The 14,035-nt window shown below is 41.0% G+C and overlaps 1 protein-coding gene across 1 annotated transcript in view; it reads left to right on the forward strand.

Annotated features, from left to right (window-relative positions):
* The window catches only part of adgrb1a (adhesion G protein-coupled receptor B1a), a 201,122-nt gene that overhangs the window by 110,454 nt on the left and 76,633 nt on the right, over positions 1-14,035 (forward strand). Inside the window, exons 14-15 of the mRNA XM_028580628.1 lie at positions 2,374-2,517; positions 12,282-12,357. Coding sequence (XP_028436429.1) covers positions 2,374-2,517; positions 12,282-12,357 — 220 coding nt within the window. The remainder of the gene's footprint in view (positions 1-2,373; positions 2,518-12,281; positions 12,358-14,035) is intronic.

A 14,035-nucleotide genomic window follows, 5' to 3' on the forward strand; every position in this document is an offset into this window, starting at 1 on the left:
GTGAGGTATCATTGAACTCAGCACAGACTTCCTTTTTAATTGGTGATGGTTTGACCCGCCCCCTATGTTTAAGCCACGCCCCCTTTCATACATGCTGACCCATTTAAGGTAGAGTCTTGTGTGAGGTATCATTCATCTCAGCAGAGGCTTCATTTTTAATTGGTGATGGTTGGACCAATTAATGCTATATATCAATGAACTCAGCAGAGACTTCCTTCTTCATTGGTGATGGTTTGGCCCGCCCCCTATGCTTTAGCCACGCCCCCTTTCACAGCTAATGAACAGTACGACGTAGAGTCTTGTGTGAGCTATCGTTGAACTCGGCGGGGAGTTCCCTTTTCATTGTTGACAATTTGCGGCGTCTGAGTGCCGCGCAAATGCACGGTCGCAAGGAGCGGCGTCCGCCGGTAACTCCGACACGCGCAGAGGCGCGAGGGCCCGTCCATCGCTGCTCGCAGCTTTAATTGCATTTTGTGTCTGTTAAGAGTCACAAAGGCACTCTTTATCTTATGCCCCCATAACTGCCGTTTTAGCTGAGTGGGAGCTCTTGGCATTAGCTGCAGCGGCTCCGTGTTGCTAGCACCGATTTGGCTCGTTTTTTTTGCTATCGGCAGTACTCATATACATATAGCAATCAAGATTAACGGAAAACTTGCCCGGAGTTCTCCTTTAACCTGGCAACCCCGCCAGAAAAAACTTCCATGCCCAAATTCCGAGGACTTTTCATCAGATTCTGATTCACGTGTTGTTCAGTTCTGATTGGTGCACTGACATTTGTGACATCATCAGAGAGAAGAGCACAGAGGAAAACACAAAGAGTGAATAAGCATACTTATACCATGGTCTGGGTGAATACTCGATTCTGATTCGCTGCAGGGTGTCCTTAAAAAACTGTTATAGGAAAACCTTCCGGTGGAACTGACTGACTTACCATTCTAAATTGATGGGCTATATTAAAATAAAAATAAAATGTTACTCTGTTATTATGCGTCGGGCAGTTCATGCCTTGCCGTCGTCCATTACAGTTTTTTTCCGATTGCTAAACAACAGTGGGCACAACTGGAGTCACATGTGCAAAACTCAAACTACAGTCTGCACTACCAACAGTCACCTGAGCTAAACAGTTCACATCACCTGCAAAACAGGCTCAGTGCAACCAAACGTTATGCACAATCCTCACTGAGATAACACACACTGTCACTCTGAGGGTAAAAACACTAGCATCAAACACCAATACAGAAATTACAAACTTTTTCGTCTTTACAGTTTGAACAATTTGAGTGACTTGACACTACTCAATAGTTTATTTAAGGAAAAAATATACATTGTATAGCATACCAATTTTTACATAAGGTTAAAAAGAAGGAATGAAAATCAGCAGTTTTCTTCAATAAAGTATTTTGTCTCTAGTAATTTATGGAATTACTGGGGAAAAAAAACTAAAGGTACATACGTAACAGTACCAAAGAATAGTGTGACTAATCCTGCCTCTCTCCAGCATCATGTGGCAAGTTTTCTTCATCACATTGGATGTCTGCATCATCTCTAAATACTAATGAATGTGGTGTTTGTATTGTTTTTTTTGTTTCTATTGTTTTTCACTTTTTTTTATAGCTGTGTACATAACCTCAGACATCTTACCTGGACATATTGGTATCTTTGCTCTTTTACCTGTTTCTCTCAAACGGTACAGTGTATAATTGTTTCATTCTTATTTGGTGTTTTTATACAAAAAAAGGCTTTATGAGCTTTCTCTGTATAAATACCATATATGTTCACTAACTAGTCTAAAATAAGACACCTGCTGAGGCTTTCAGCTAAAATTGCAATCAGCAGTGTTTGATAGGCACCAGACTGAAATCTATTCTGTTGAATGTGTGGTTAACAGTTTTGACAGCAGTGTGTTAGCATTTGAACAAAGTGCTGTAAATCTACAGTGTTGTGCACGTTGTGGTTAAAGTCATGGGATAAGTGTGTAGAGTTTTCAAGCAATGAGAAACGATCTAGAGTTTGGTCCACATGAAATGCTGCTGTGCATGCTGTAGTAGAGTTTTGCACATGTGACTCCAGTTGTGCCCACTGTCGTTTAGCAATCGAAAAAAAACTGTAATACCTGACAATGCACACCTCGTTGTGCATTAACCCTTACTTGTTCTACATTTGGTAGAATATGTTGTGTTCATGTAAGGCTCATGACTTAAAGTAAGAAGCTGATTGAGACGACATAGATAGATGGACAAACATGCAATAGGTGCATTGTGCAGACAGAAGTAGCAGGCGTAGAATTGCCAATATGGAGTAACAGAATGTAAATATTGATTAAAGTTGGTGTAATAAGTGAAAGTTTCAGTGGTCCCCATTTCTATGTTCCAGTTTTGAGTGTCCATAAGCGTCCAGTGGCGGGTCATGCAGACATTGGCTTCCCTATGAAGGGCTGGAGGGGCATGGCGGACTGGGCCCGCAGCTCTGAGGACAGAGTCACCATCCCCAAGAACATCCTGTCTACTGGCAAGCCAGGTGAGAGATGGAACACACCTCACATCTGCATCACACTAGTCTATATTCACAACCTTACACTTCCGTGATTTCTATGTTGCCGCCGGAAATTCCGCCACATGTCCTTCTTTTCGGCCTTTTATCTTTGTATTGGCATTTTAATGCGCCATGCCACACCGGGAGCATCTCAGAAGTGAAGCGTCTTGCCTGCCGACTTGTCACTGAAAGGCTCTGCTAGTCCCATAACAAGCATTGTCTTGAATGTCCGTGATTGCTGGTGGAGTACGTGGTGCCCCCGGAATGCAGCGCAGATGTGCCTGGTGGTATTTGGCTGTGAGACAGAACACACAGAATCAACACAGTGAACTGTAACCAGGAAAGAATGACAACAAATTATTTGTGGCGCCTAAAACCTGTTGATGTTATATATAAATGTGTCTTTTGAGAGCAGAACACGTTCATGTTCCCCAAATGCTGATTACAGCAGGCCTGTCTGCCTTCTGTTTCTGAATTCAACAATGTGTGTGCTTTAATCTGTGTGTGTGTGTGTGTGTGTGTGTGTGTGTGTGTGTGTGTGTGTGTGTGTGTGTGTGTGTGTCTGTTTGGTTGGTTGGGAGGGGGCCGTCAAGACAAAACAGCAGAAATAGGGAACAGGAGTTGATTTATAAAACATTGTTTACTGCCATTAATCTGCCGAGCAAAGCGCCCCGCTCAGACAAATGCACGCAGAGACGGTTGTATTTAATGTTGAAAATAAAACACGCAGGAGAATAACAACATCATTTTTCATCACCCACTGTTCAGCAGCTGTACAACAAAAATGCACGCTGTCTTCAGTAAGGCCAGAGATAGTTTCATAAAACGTTAATACAAAGCCCATCTGCCTTATAATTTGATGGCACTGAATTGCAAACAGAAGCATTTACATACTTATTTATACATAATAAGTAAATTATACAACTTTGTGCACTTACTGCAGAACGTGCGTCAGATTTAGTTTTTTTGGGATCACTTTGATCTTTGGCAACGTCTGATAGCCATCTAATGATGTATAGGCTAAATGATATATTGATCAATACCAATCAATGAAAACTTTGATGATTATTAATCGATCAATAATGAAAAAAAAAACATTTGCTGCTAATTGCAGCCTTACAAATCAATTAATTTAACCTGTATATATATCATCGTCCAATGATGTCACTAGAAGCTAAATATTATAAACTTTATAAAGGTGGAATTCATGGCTGATCTGTTGCATTGGATTGCATCAGGTTGAACAGGTGTTCCTAATGAAGTAGAAACTGACTGTATGTGTGTAAAATAGAAATAGAACGTACTGAAAGTATAAAAGTAAAAAACATGAAAAATAATAGAAGATCAAGGAAAACAACTATGTACATGTTGATACTTTGTCAATATTTCCCTTATTCTAAGCATCGGTACATCTTTACAAAAACATTTTCTTACTTACATTTAGTGGTATCTAGCCATGCAGTTTAATTTGAATGCCCACGTATTGAGATATAACTCTGAGAATTTCCCACCACTCCGGCACAGTGGAGGTGCAAGAATGCAATTTAGTTTGTGGAGCCCAAAATAACTGACATGTATTTGAAAACCAAAGAAAGAAAAAGTCATATGAAATCTGTGACATGTTGCAGTTTATCCAGGTAAAAGCAGTGGCAGCAGGTTGAGCAATTCTTATATTGTTATATAATCTTGCCAGAGTGTTTTGGGTCTGCCCCGGGGTCTCCTCCCAGATAGATGTTCCCAGAACACCTTCCCAGGGAGGGGTGCAAAAGGCATCCTTATCGGATGGCCGGACATGTCTCTAAGGGCAAGCCCTGCAAAAGAAACTCATTTCAGCCACTTGTTTCCACAGTCGAATTTCAATCTCCTCAGGAAGCTTGTGACCATAAGTAAAGTTTGGAATGTAGGGTGATTCAAGAGCTCAGCTCCTTCTTCATCACAACACTCTGGTATAACACCAGGATTACAGCTGTTACAGTTGAGTTCTTAAAGGTTCCATTTTGTCAAAAGTAAGATGTCTTTTTTGATTAGAAAGCAGGTTGAGCTGCTTATAAATACTGTGAAGGTATCTAAATTCTCAATCAGCCAGAATACAGAAACTGTGCTATTAAATGAGCTGCCAGGATTCTGTTATATGTTAATTAGCAATCCAACTGTTATTAGCACTATGCCAATAATGACAAATGACATTATCATACAGACAAATTACTGTATGATTTATACAGTATTTCACATGCTCTCTTAAATTACATACAAACTTAATTCAAATTACAGTAATTATCAGTAATTAAATATGTAGCGCATTAAATAAAGTTTTTTTTAAAAGATTTACCCTCACTCTATTATAGGTGCCGTAGGTAGGATTGTGAAGATCCAGGCCAAAACATTTTAACATCGACAACTTCTCAGTCCCTCCCCCTTTTCTGCTAAAGCCCAAAACCGTTTCCTAAGCCCCTCCCCCCCAAAAGGGACAATGAATGCGTGTGCAGGAGCAGTGATTGACACGCAGTTAGACTCAATCAGTTAGGCCACGATTGGTGCATCTGAACAAGGAGCGGTGGATTTTTGCAAATCGCACAACAGGCTGTAGGTGGTGCCAGAGGAGCCAGATTTTTCTTTAATGACCTGCTTTATGTAGTTCTACTGGAACATAGGGTCAGTTTCAGCAAATATGACAGAAATTTTGTTTTATAAGTCTTACCTACTGCATCGTTTAATGGTGTTTGATTGTAAAAATTACAAAAAAATCTGTAAAATAACAGCGTTTTGCTGCAAAACCTTGAATGGAAATAACTGTAAATATGTTGTTTTTGACATTTATTGGAATTTGGGTGTTTTACATTTTTACAGTGTATAATCTGGAGTTTTCCAGCATCATATTCATATTTTTGTTTTGGCATCATGACTTGTGAACATTGTTAGGCACAGCAGCTGAGCTCCTGTGTGCAGGCCGGGGCTAGGTTCACACTTTTCAGGAGCAGCAGGGTTATTTGACAGTTCGGGATTGTTTGGACCATTAAAGACAGCACTCTGTACTGCTAGCATACTAATGAGGCCGTCACTCCTAATCAGGAGTCAACAGGAGCCAATCAGGAGCAATTAGAGGAAATTTCCTCCCCAGCTGGGAGATGTGTCTCCACAGTGGCAATGTCACACCAGCAGCCAGCCCTCTTTATGGGACACAGCTTGGACCAGCTTACAGGGATTAAAACTGCTCTCTGATGCCTTGTTTACACTGATTCTCTGGTCCTATAATAGAAAATTACTCAACTCACTAATTACATATCTGTCTACTAACTTTTTTCTTTATTTTTAGTAGCTTGAATCTCTCACAGTTTCTACCTTCAGTACAAATGTTTCAATGTCATGATGCGCTGACTCTCACATTACAACTTTATATTCTTCTAGTTATTAATAATATTTATCATATTATTAGCAAATATAAATCCCCACTGATCATAGGCTTAATGACCTATAGGTAAGGTAGTCACTAGGATTATGGTTAACTGCTCCTCAGATCTTTGCAGGGTAAATCCAGACAGCTAGCTAGACTATCTGTCCAATCTGAGTTTTCTGTTGCACGGCTAAAACTACTTTTGAATGTATACGTTCCACCAAAACAAGTTCCTTCCCGAGGCTATTTTTCAGAGGCACCGTGGCTCTGTCCGGCGCTTAGCGCCACCCATGACGATTGTGATTGGTTTAAAGAAATGCCAATTTTTTCTCCCATCTCAGAATGCTGTGTGGACTACCCAGACCCTCCTCCGCAGCGCTGTGGAGGAAGGTCTGGCAAAGCGAGACTCATATTCTTCTGATAGCCAGTTGCAGAAACTGGTTTAAACTGACTCCTTCTTGGCCTTGAGAGCTGGCTGATAAGGGCTCATCCCCTTCTCTTCTTAAGTGATTCTTAAAGGTGCACTATGAGTTGCTGCATGGTTTCAGCGCAATTTCATTTTTGTCTCAAATCGTAGGCATCTCCCCTTGATCTGCTAGTTGCCTGGCCCCCTGAATACACTGTGAAAAAGCCCAGTCTCGGGAGACAACACAGGGGTCGTAAACGTCAAACAAACAGTAGGGCACAGGCTGTGCACCAAAATACAACAAATCATACAGCCGATCACAGACAATATGGTTGGGGTGGGTTAGTGACAGTTGTTCAGTTAGTCATGACAGTTACGGAAACATGGGGGGAGGGGCGAGCTTGCTCTGTTTTGTTTTGTTTTTACTTGGAATGTCAACAGAAGTGAAATCATACAGGAACTCATAGTGCACCTTTAAGACTCATTATTCAATTCTCTCAGACTCTGCTGATGAACTGAACCTTCTTTGCGCAAAGAGTAAATACTTAAAAGACTTTGTTGACTGAAACTTTATTTCAGATCTCACCCTATATGTATTAGAATTTACACCACAGTCCCTTCTCCCATATCTAGAAATGTTATGAAATAAGCCTTTTTCTTCAAATCAAAAACTAAACAAATGTCATGCTTTGTATGTTACCGCCTCTTTGCATCTGCAAACATGAAACCGAACAACATTCGCCCACAGTTAAACTCACTGAAAGAAATAAAAGAAATGAACCGGGTTCAGCTGAATTTGTTAATATGTTACGTGCAAATATTAAAACTGAACCAAAAAATTAACCAACATTATGTTTGTAATGTTCTAGTAGCTGCAGGGCCCTACTGGACATTGATATGCTATGAGGACAAGATTTGGTTTAACATAACAATCAATGATTAAGCCTAATGTAAAGGACAGTACTTGTGTGTTTGCAAGTTTTAGTTTCTTAAACCACATGCAGGAACAATGTCTCCGGGCAAGTTGTTAATTTCTTCCGTACCAGGCTTAAACCAGACCCCAAAGTAGTGCGCCAGGATTTGAAGCAAATTGAACATACAGTAGTGGCCAAACAGTGGACTTGCAACTCTGGGCCCTTCACATGATGCCCTCTGGCCCAAAAAGATATTCCCCCTAGACTTGGATAGCGAAAGATAAAGATATTTCTGTAAATTAGTGGATACTTTTTTTTAGACGTTACACCCCCGCTAAATGACTTGTTCGTCTATCCAAAGTCGATCCATTCAGTCAGATAACGTTTGGAAAGTCTAGAAGAGCCACTCAATTAAATAATTGAATCCCCATTCAAGATAGTGGAGCATTAAACCAAAGTTTCTATAGTGCGCCTACTCTATGGGCCGCACAGTGAGGAAGCAGCGCCGATTATCTGCGTAATGTTTGGCTCCGTGATGGCTTCATGCTCCATGGAGCAACTCTCATAGTAATGAACGGGGCTCCGCTTCAGATGCTGTTTTTAGTTCTTCTTATAGATCCATGGCTAAATCGTAGCGTAATGTTGTTTTTGCTCAATAACTAACTTCATTTTCAGTTAGCTAAGGCACCTGTTAGAAAAGTAACCAACTGATGTGTGTGGAAGGTGTCAATGTGTGCATTTATGTCTTAGCTCAGTCTGATTTTAAAACTTCAAATTCTTCCATTATTTCCCCCCAGTGGATCTCTCCACATGAAGTCAAACTCACACCAGTGGAGGCCTCTCAGTATTAAGGGGGCCTTATGGAGTTTTCTTAGTTATACTTACATTCAGTGTTAGTCACCAAAACCCATGTTGTGTATCTAAGGAGCATGACATATGTGTGGAATGTCCTTTGTTATAAAGCATTTGTAGAGTCATTTTTAAAGGTCCCATGACATGCTGCTTTTTGGATGCTTTTATATAGGCCTTAGTGGTCCCCTAATACTGTATCTGAAGTCTCTTTTATATAGACCTTAGTGGTCCCCTAATACTGTATCTGAAGTCTCTTTATATATACCTTTTTATATAGACCTGTATCTGAAGTCTCTTTTATATAGACCTCACGGGTTCCCTAATACTGTATCTGAAGTCTCTTTTATATAGGTGGTCCCCTAATACTGTATCGGGTTCTTTTATAATACGGGTGTATACTGTATCTGAAGTCTCTTTTTATATAGACCTTAGTGGTCTCTTTTATATACTGTATCTAATACTGTATCTGAAGTCTCTTTTATATAGGCCTTAGTGGTCCCTAAATACTGTATTTGAAGTCTCTTTTATATAGACCTTAGTGGTCCCCTAATACTGTATCTGAAGTCTCTTTTATATAGACCTTAGTGGTCCCCTAATACTGTATCTGAAGTCTCTTTTATATAGACCTTAGTGGTCCCCTAATACTGTATCTGAAGTCTCTTTTATATAGACCTTAGTGGTCCCCTAATACTGTATCTGAAGTCTCTTTCCAGAAATTCAGCCTTGGTGCAGAATTACAGCCACTAGAGCCAGTCCCACAATGATCTTTCCTTAGAATGTGCGATTTCTGTGTCTGTAGCTTTAAATGCTATTGAAGAGGAGAGAGGGGGGGCAAGGTGTGTGTGTGTGGGGGGGTGTGTGGCCTTGACCAACTGCCATGCTTTGCTTGTTTTCAAACCATGATTTCTCTCTTCTTTTTTCCCAAATTCTCTGGGCAGGCAAAGCAGAGAAAGGGGAAGTAACCTTGCTCCTTATGAAATCATAAGGAGGAGATTCCAGATCGGCCCATCTGAGCTTACTTTTTGTCAGAGGTGGAGCAGGATACCCAGTGCTCGGTTTACACCTATGGCCATTGCTAGCCACTTGGGGAACATAGGCAGGCTGGGGGAATTCATATTAATGTTGAAAAACCTCATAAAGTGAATTTTTCATGCCATGGGACCTTTAAACTTTTTGAATGCAACATTGTTTACGAGCATGTTTACTTGCTAGCAGTCTTCATCTCAGCCTTTGTTGGTGCGTTGCAGCATATTTCGCGCGTTACAGCTACCTGTAGATGATGCAGGGGAATAGTGTGAGCCCATTAGGAGGACTGTGAATCACATCAAGTGCACAAAATAAACCAGATAGGGACCCAAATCATGGAAAGCAGCTTCATAGCTAGAGCTGGGTAGTGATGAAGGTCAAATGAAGCTTAGCGAACCACTGTCTTTATTTTCTGAGCTCACTAGATGGCGCTCTCTGTTCAAAACATTCAAGGCACAATGTGTTTGTACATTTGTCAAAAACTTGTTTACAGCTTTGAGGTAGAGACAGTATATACAACAAAACATAAAGAAAATAAGATACTAGGAGTCTTTAGTTCAGTAATGACAATTCAGTGTGTTTTCAACCCTTTGTTGAACAGAGGGCACCATCTAGTGAGCTCAAAAAATAAAGACAAAGCTTCATTTGGCCATCACTAGAGCTGGGTATAGTTAAAAAACATTCAATAACAGTGCCGATACTAGTACCGTGTCTTTGATACTGGTTCCTAAACGATACTTTTTTCGATATCAATTTTATAAAACAAAAAGGAATTACAACATCACACATTACAGCACAAATCATTTGATCTACTTTTCAGCTCCTACTACGTAACGTAGAGTTTTTCTTGAGTGTCTCTACGACGTCTAACGTTAGACAGCCAATCAGCAGCATTATAGACAAAGTGAAATTCCTCTCCGTATATTTAGTTTTGACTTCACCTCACATCCTGCTGTTGTGTATAGCCTCCATTAAGAGGCGTGAGCAAAATACCACAAAAAGTTCATGATCAAAATAATATCTGACAGGGAAGCAAGGACGCAAGTTAAATTTGTATGATGTTTACTTCGTTCTTGGCATGTTAGGAGGTAATGGAGTATATTAGGTAAGCACAAGTGCACACTCGCTTTTAAAGGGTTTTTTAGTCCACTTCCTCTCACCACTAACTGGTTGAGAAGAGTCCCAGATATGGCAAATCCTCTTTGCAAACTGAAGTGTGTTGAAGCAGGAATTAGAGTGATCCACATGTGTTTCAGACGTTATACTCGTGGCATGAAATATCCGCTCATTACATATGTGAAGCCATGTGAGTGGTTATGCATGACTACGTGCATGTGCATATTCACACAACATATGCAAACAAATATTCGGCACAAACACCATACATACAATATATGGGCAGATACTTGGCTATGAACTGTTTGAGTTTCTTCAGACAGACACATAACTTATTGAATCACTGGTTGAAGTTCCTCCAGGCTCGCTCTTGTTGGGCACAGACAATCTGGCTGAGCATATTGTATGGGCCAGCCAAAGAGCGGATGAGCAGGACACATAATACTTCAACCCCCTTACACACACACACACACACACACACACACACACACACACACACACACACACACACACACACACACACACACACATCTTGCTCGGTTCCCCCCTGATGCCCATGGGAGCTCAGCTGTTGCCTGGGAGCTACAGCTTCTGCCTGCTGCCTGGCACACTGCTACGTGCTCTCAGGCTGCCATGTAGTGTGCTGGAGCAGAAGAGCTAGATGTCTTCAGATGGCCCGGCAGATGGAGTTGTGTTTTTTTCGCCTTTGACACCGCAGCCTGAAAGAGAAGGCTTCTCCTCGCCCAGGGGCTGTCTGTGCCTTCATGTAGTCCAGCAGTCAAGTTTTGACAAATTTCTTCCGATGCTGGGGCTACTCTGTTGTCTCTTAATCGCAGCAGGGGGAGCTCACCCAAAGAGAGCTGCAGCCACATGTTGAGAAGCAAAGATAAGATCAACATCAGCCAATAGATGTCGGTAGTACGGTAGATGTTTTGTGATTGATTTCATTCAATAAAATGATGGTACAAAAGGAGCACTAACGCCACAGGTCTTATGTTGACAACGTGGACGCAGATATAGGAAACTCCGAAGGCAATCAGAATATTTATCTAGCAGGCTAGGCTAACGCTGCTGCGCTAATGTTAGCAAACGTCGGCGTAGCGTTAGCTAGCTGTATAAACTTGTGAAAAGCCGAACAACATCCCTATCCAAGCTGTGTTTCACTTTCCCTCCAATATTATTATGAACATAATAAAGACACCTGGACTCGGTCGAGACCAAAAGCAATATTTGGCAAGACCAGTGGCAGAGACCGAGACAAGTCCAAGTCCAAATACCAGCGAGCCCGAGACCATAGAAAAACAGTCTCGAGCCCGGACTTGAGTCCAAGACTGGACTTGAGTACTACAGCCCTGCCAGGGGCCCATGAAGAATTAAAAAATAGTAGTTGTTGTCATTGTTGTTGAAAATAGTGCTGTGAGTGAACCTATTACTGCAATTGTACACAGCACATGATATGATATGTAATGATGATGTGATATATTATATGGTAGGAATCTTTATTTTGGACCGGAAGCCCCAAAGAAAGTTGGACCATAGTTTGACAAGCGCTTCTATATTGATGCTCAGAGACTTTTCAGCCAAGTCACAGTTTCTTTACTTCTCCACTGCTAAAGTCAAATCTAGTCAGTTTAGTTTTTTACCTTTTTTTCCCCCTTTTTTTCCCAGGGTGAGGACAGTGTCAGCTGGGCTGCTACTGTCTGTCACTATGGAGATTATGGAAATGATTTGTCAGTTGTGTGTGTGTGTGTGTGTGTGTGTGTGTGTGTGTGTGTGTGTGTGTGTGTGTGTGTGTGTGTGTGTGTGTGTGTGTGACTTTAAAGCAGTGTAGGAGACAGTGTTTATAGCTGACTAGTCATGTAGGCCAGCTCCAGTGTAAAGAGCTCTCGGGGGCTGGAGGAGTGGAGGCAGTATGGCTGACCTGCATTCTGCTCTATAGCAGTACTGTACTATCAGAGACTGAACCATTCAGTCTCTCCGGACACTCCTGTCTTATTTGACTCTGACCTCCCTGCTTTGGGTGTGTGTTTCTTCCCCAACACAGATGCAGACGAGTCCTCGACGTTTGTGACCGGCATCGTTTTGTACAGAAACCTGGGCAGCATTCTGAATCTGCAGAGGTAAGACTGAATGCTGACTGTTTTACCACTGATTGGATTTGATTGTTAACCAGGTTATCCTGTGGCCATGAAACTCCATTAATATCAGGGGAAATTAAAGGGGGGGCATTCAGACATGGAAGCCAGGGAACACAAATGTACAATACAAGGAACGCTTAACAGGAATGCAGGAGAATGGATTTGATTTTTTTGTTCTACACTACTTGGCCATTATAGTACAATAGAGGGTACACGGAACATGTTTAATGAATGTTGCATAATGTATTTTACAGCTTTAATAAAAAAATAAAAAACAGCGTATAAACATCCTGAGTTCCGTGTGTTTTAGTTTAACAACTAAACAGACCATGACAGATATGGAAATATCTCAACAACTATTATTGCCATGAAGATTTGTACAGACATTCATGGGCCCCAGAGAATGAATCCTACGGACTTTGGTGATCCCTTGATATTTCCTCTAGCGCCAGCAGCACATAAACATGTACTGTATGCTTTTAAGTGGAATGCTTTAAAAACTATTAGATGGATCGCTAGGTCCACTTTCCAAATCCATTCTGTACAGACATTCACGCCCCGCTCAGGATGAATTTGAATTACTTTAGTGATCTTCATGACTGTAACTTAGAATTTGGTTTATAAACAAATAACTACAAAACACTGCCATCAACCTACGCTCTTTTGCTTAGTGCTGATTAAAATGCTAACAGGTTAGATTAATGCTGACCCTACACCAAATGACTTTTCAAGTGATTCCACTGTCACAGACTAATTTCCAATATCTGAATGAAATCCTGAGAGTCTTTCTAGAGTCGGGGCACTCCGTAGTCTCTATTGCTTGGTGTTAGGTGGTCATAAAACTCAGTCCTAGTCAGTCTTTTTCCTGTCTTGATGATCCGACAAAATCAAACGTGTTTGATATTATCGTAAGTTTTAAGTCTTGATAGTGAAGTTAAATCATGTGACCATTGTCAACAACCAATGGGTGCGCTCCCTCCAGCACCAAAAAGGAAGCATCAAACAGCTAGAGCCAGTGTTGTTTATTGTTGCTATGGATATAAACGCTAAATAGGGAAAGTTGCAGACTTTCAACCCTTCTGAAGCGCGTCATCCAACGGGAGTTTTACCGGCAGATAAACACAGACCTCCGGGTACTGGAGACATTCATTTGCATGTACGGCAGAACAGAAAATCTGCAAACTTTCTCTTAAGTTACCAGCTAACGCTAGTGGTAGCTAGCTAGCTTGGTTAAAGTTGTCAAAACGAATTTAGTTATTGTGTTGCAATATGTGACCCTGTAAGATCCCCAGTCTTTACATATTATGACAGTCTTTAACATTAGATGTCAGATGATTGTCTTTAGATGTGAGATGGTGTCAGACACTAGTCTTTTCAAAGTCTGTTCACAGTATCCACTGTATGGTAGGCATTAGATGAAAATTATATCAAAACGTCATCTTGTTATCATTATCATTGTGAGCATGTAAGCAAACCAATTGGTCTAAAGGTGAAAGTATTTTGGTCGCATAGATTACATACCAACTCAAAACAATAACTATAAAACAGGGTCTGACATAAGCAATGGTCCGGGGCCTTTAAAAACTTATTTTGGGCAAGTTAATTGGACAGTCGCTGGCCCATTCGGGCCATTTACACTAAATTAAGTGTTACTTTAAGT

Source organism: Perca flavescens, chromosome 6, assembly GCF_004354835.1.
Source record: "Perca flavescens isolate YP-PL-M2 chromosome 6, PFLA_1.0, whole genome shotgun sequence".
Lineage (NCBI taxonomy): Eukaryota > Metazoa > Chordata > Actinopteri > Perciformes > Percidae > Perca > Perca flavescens.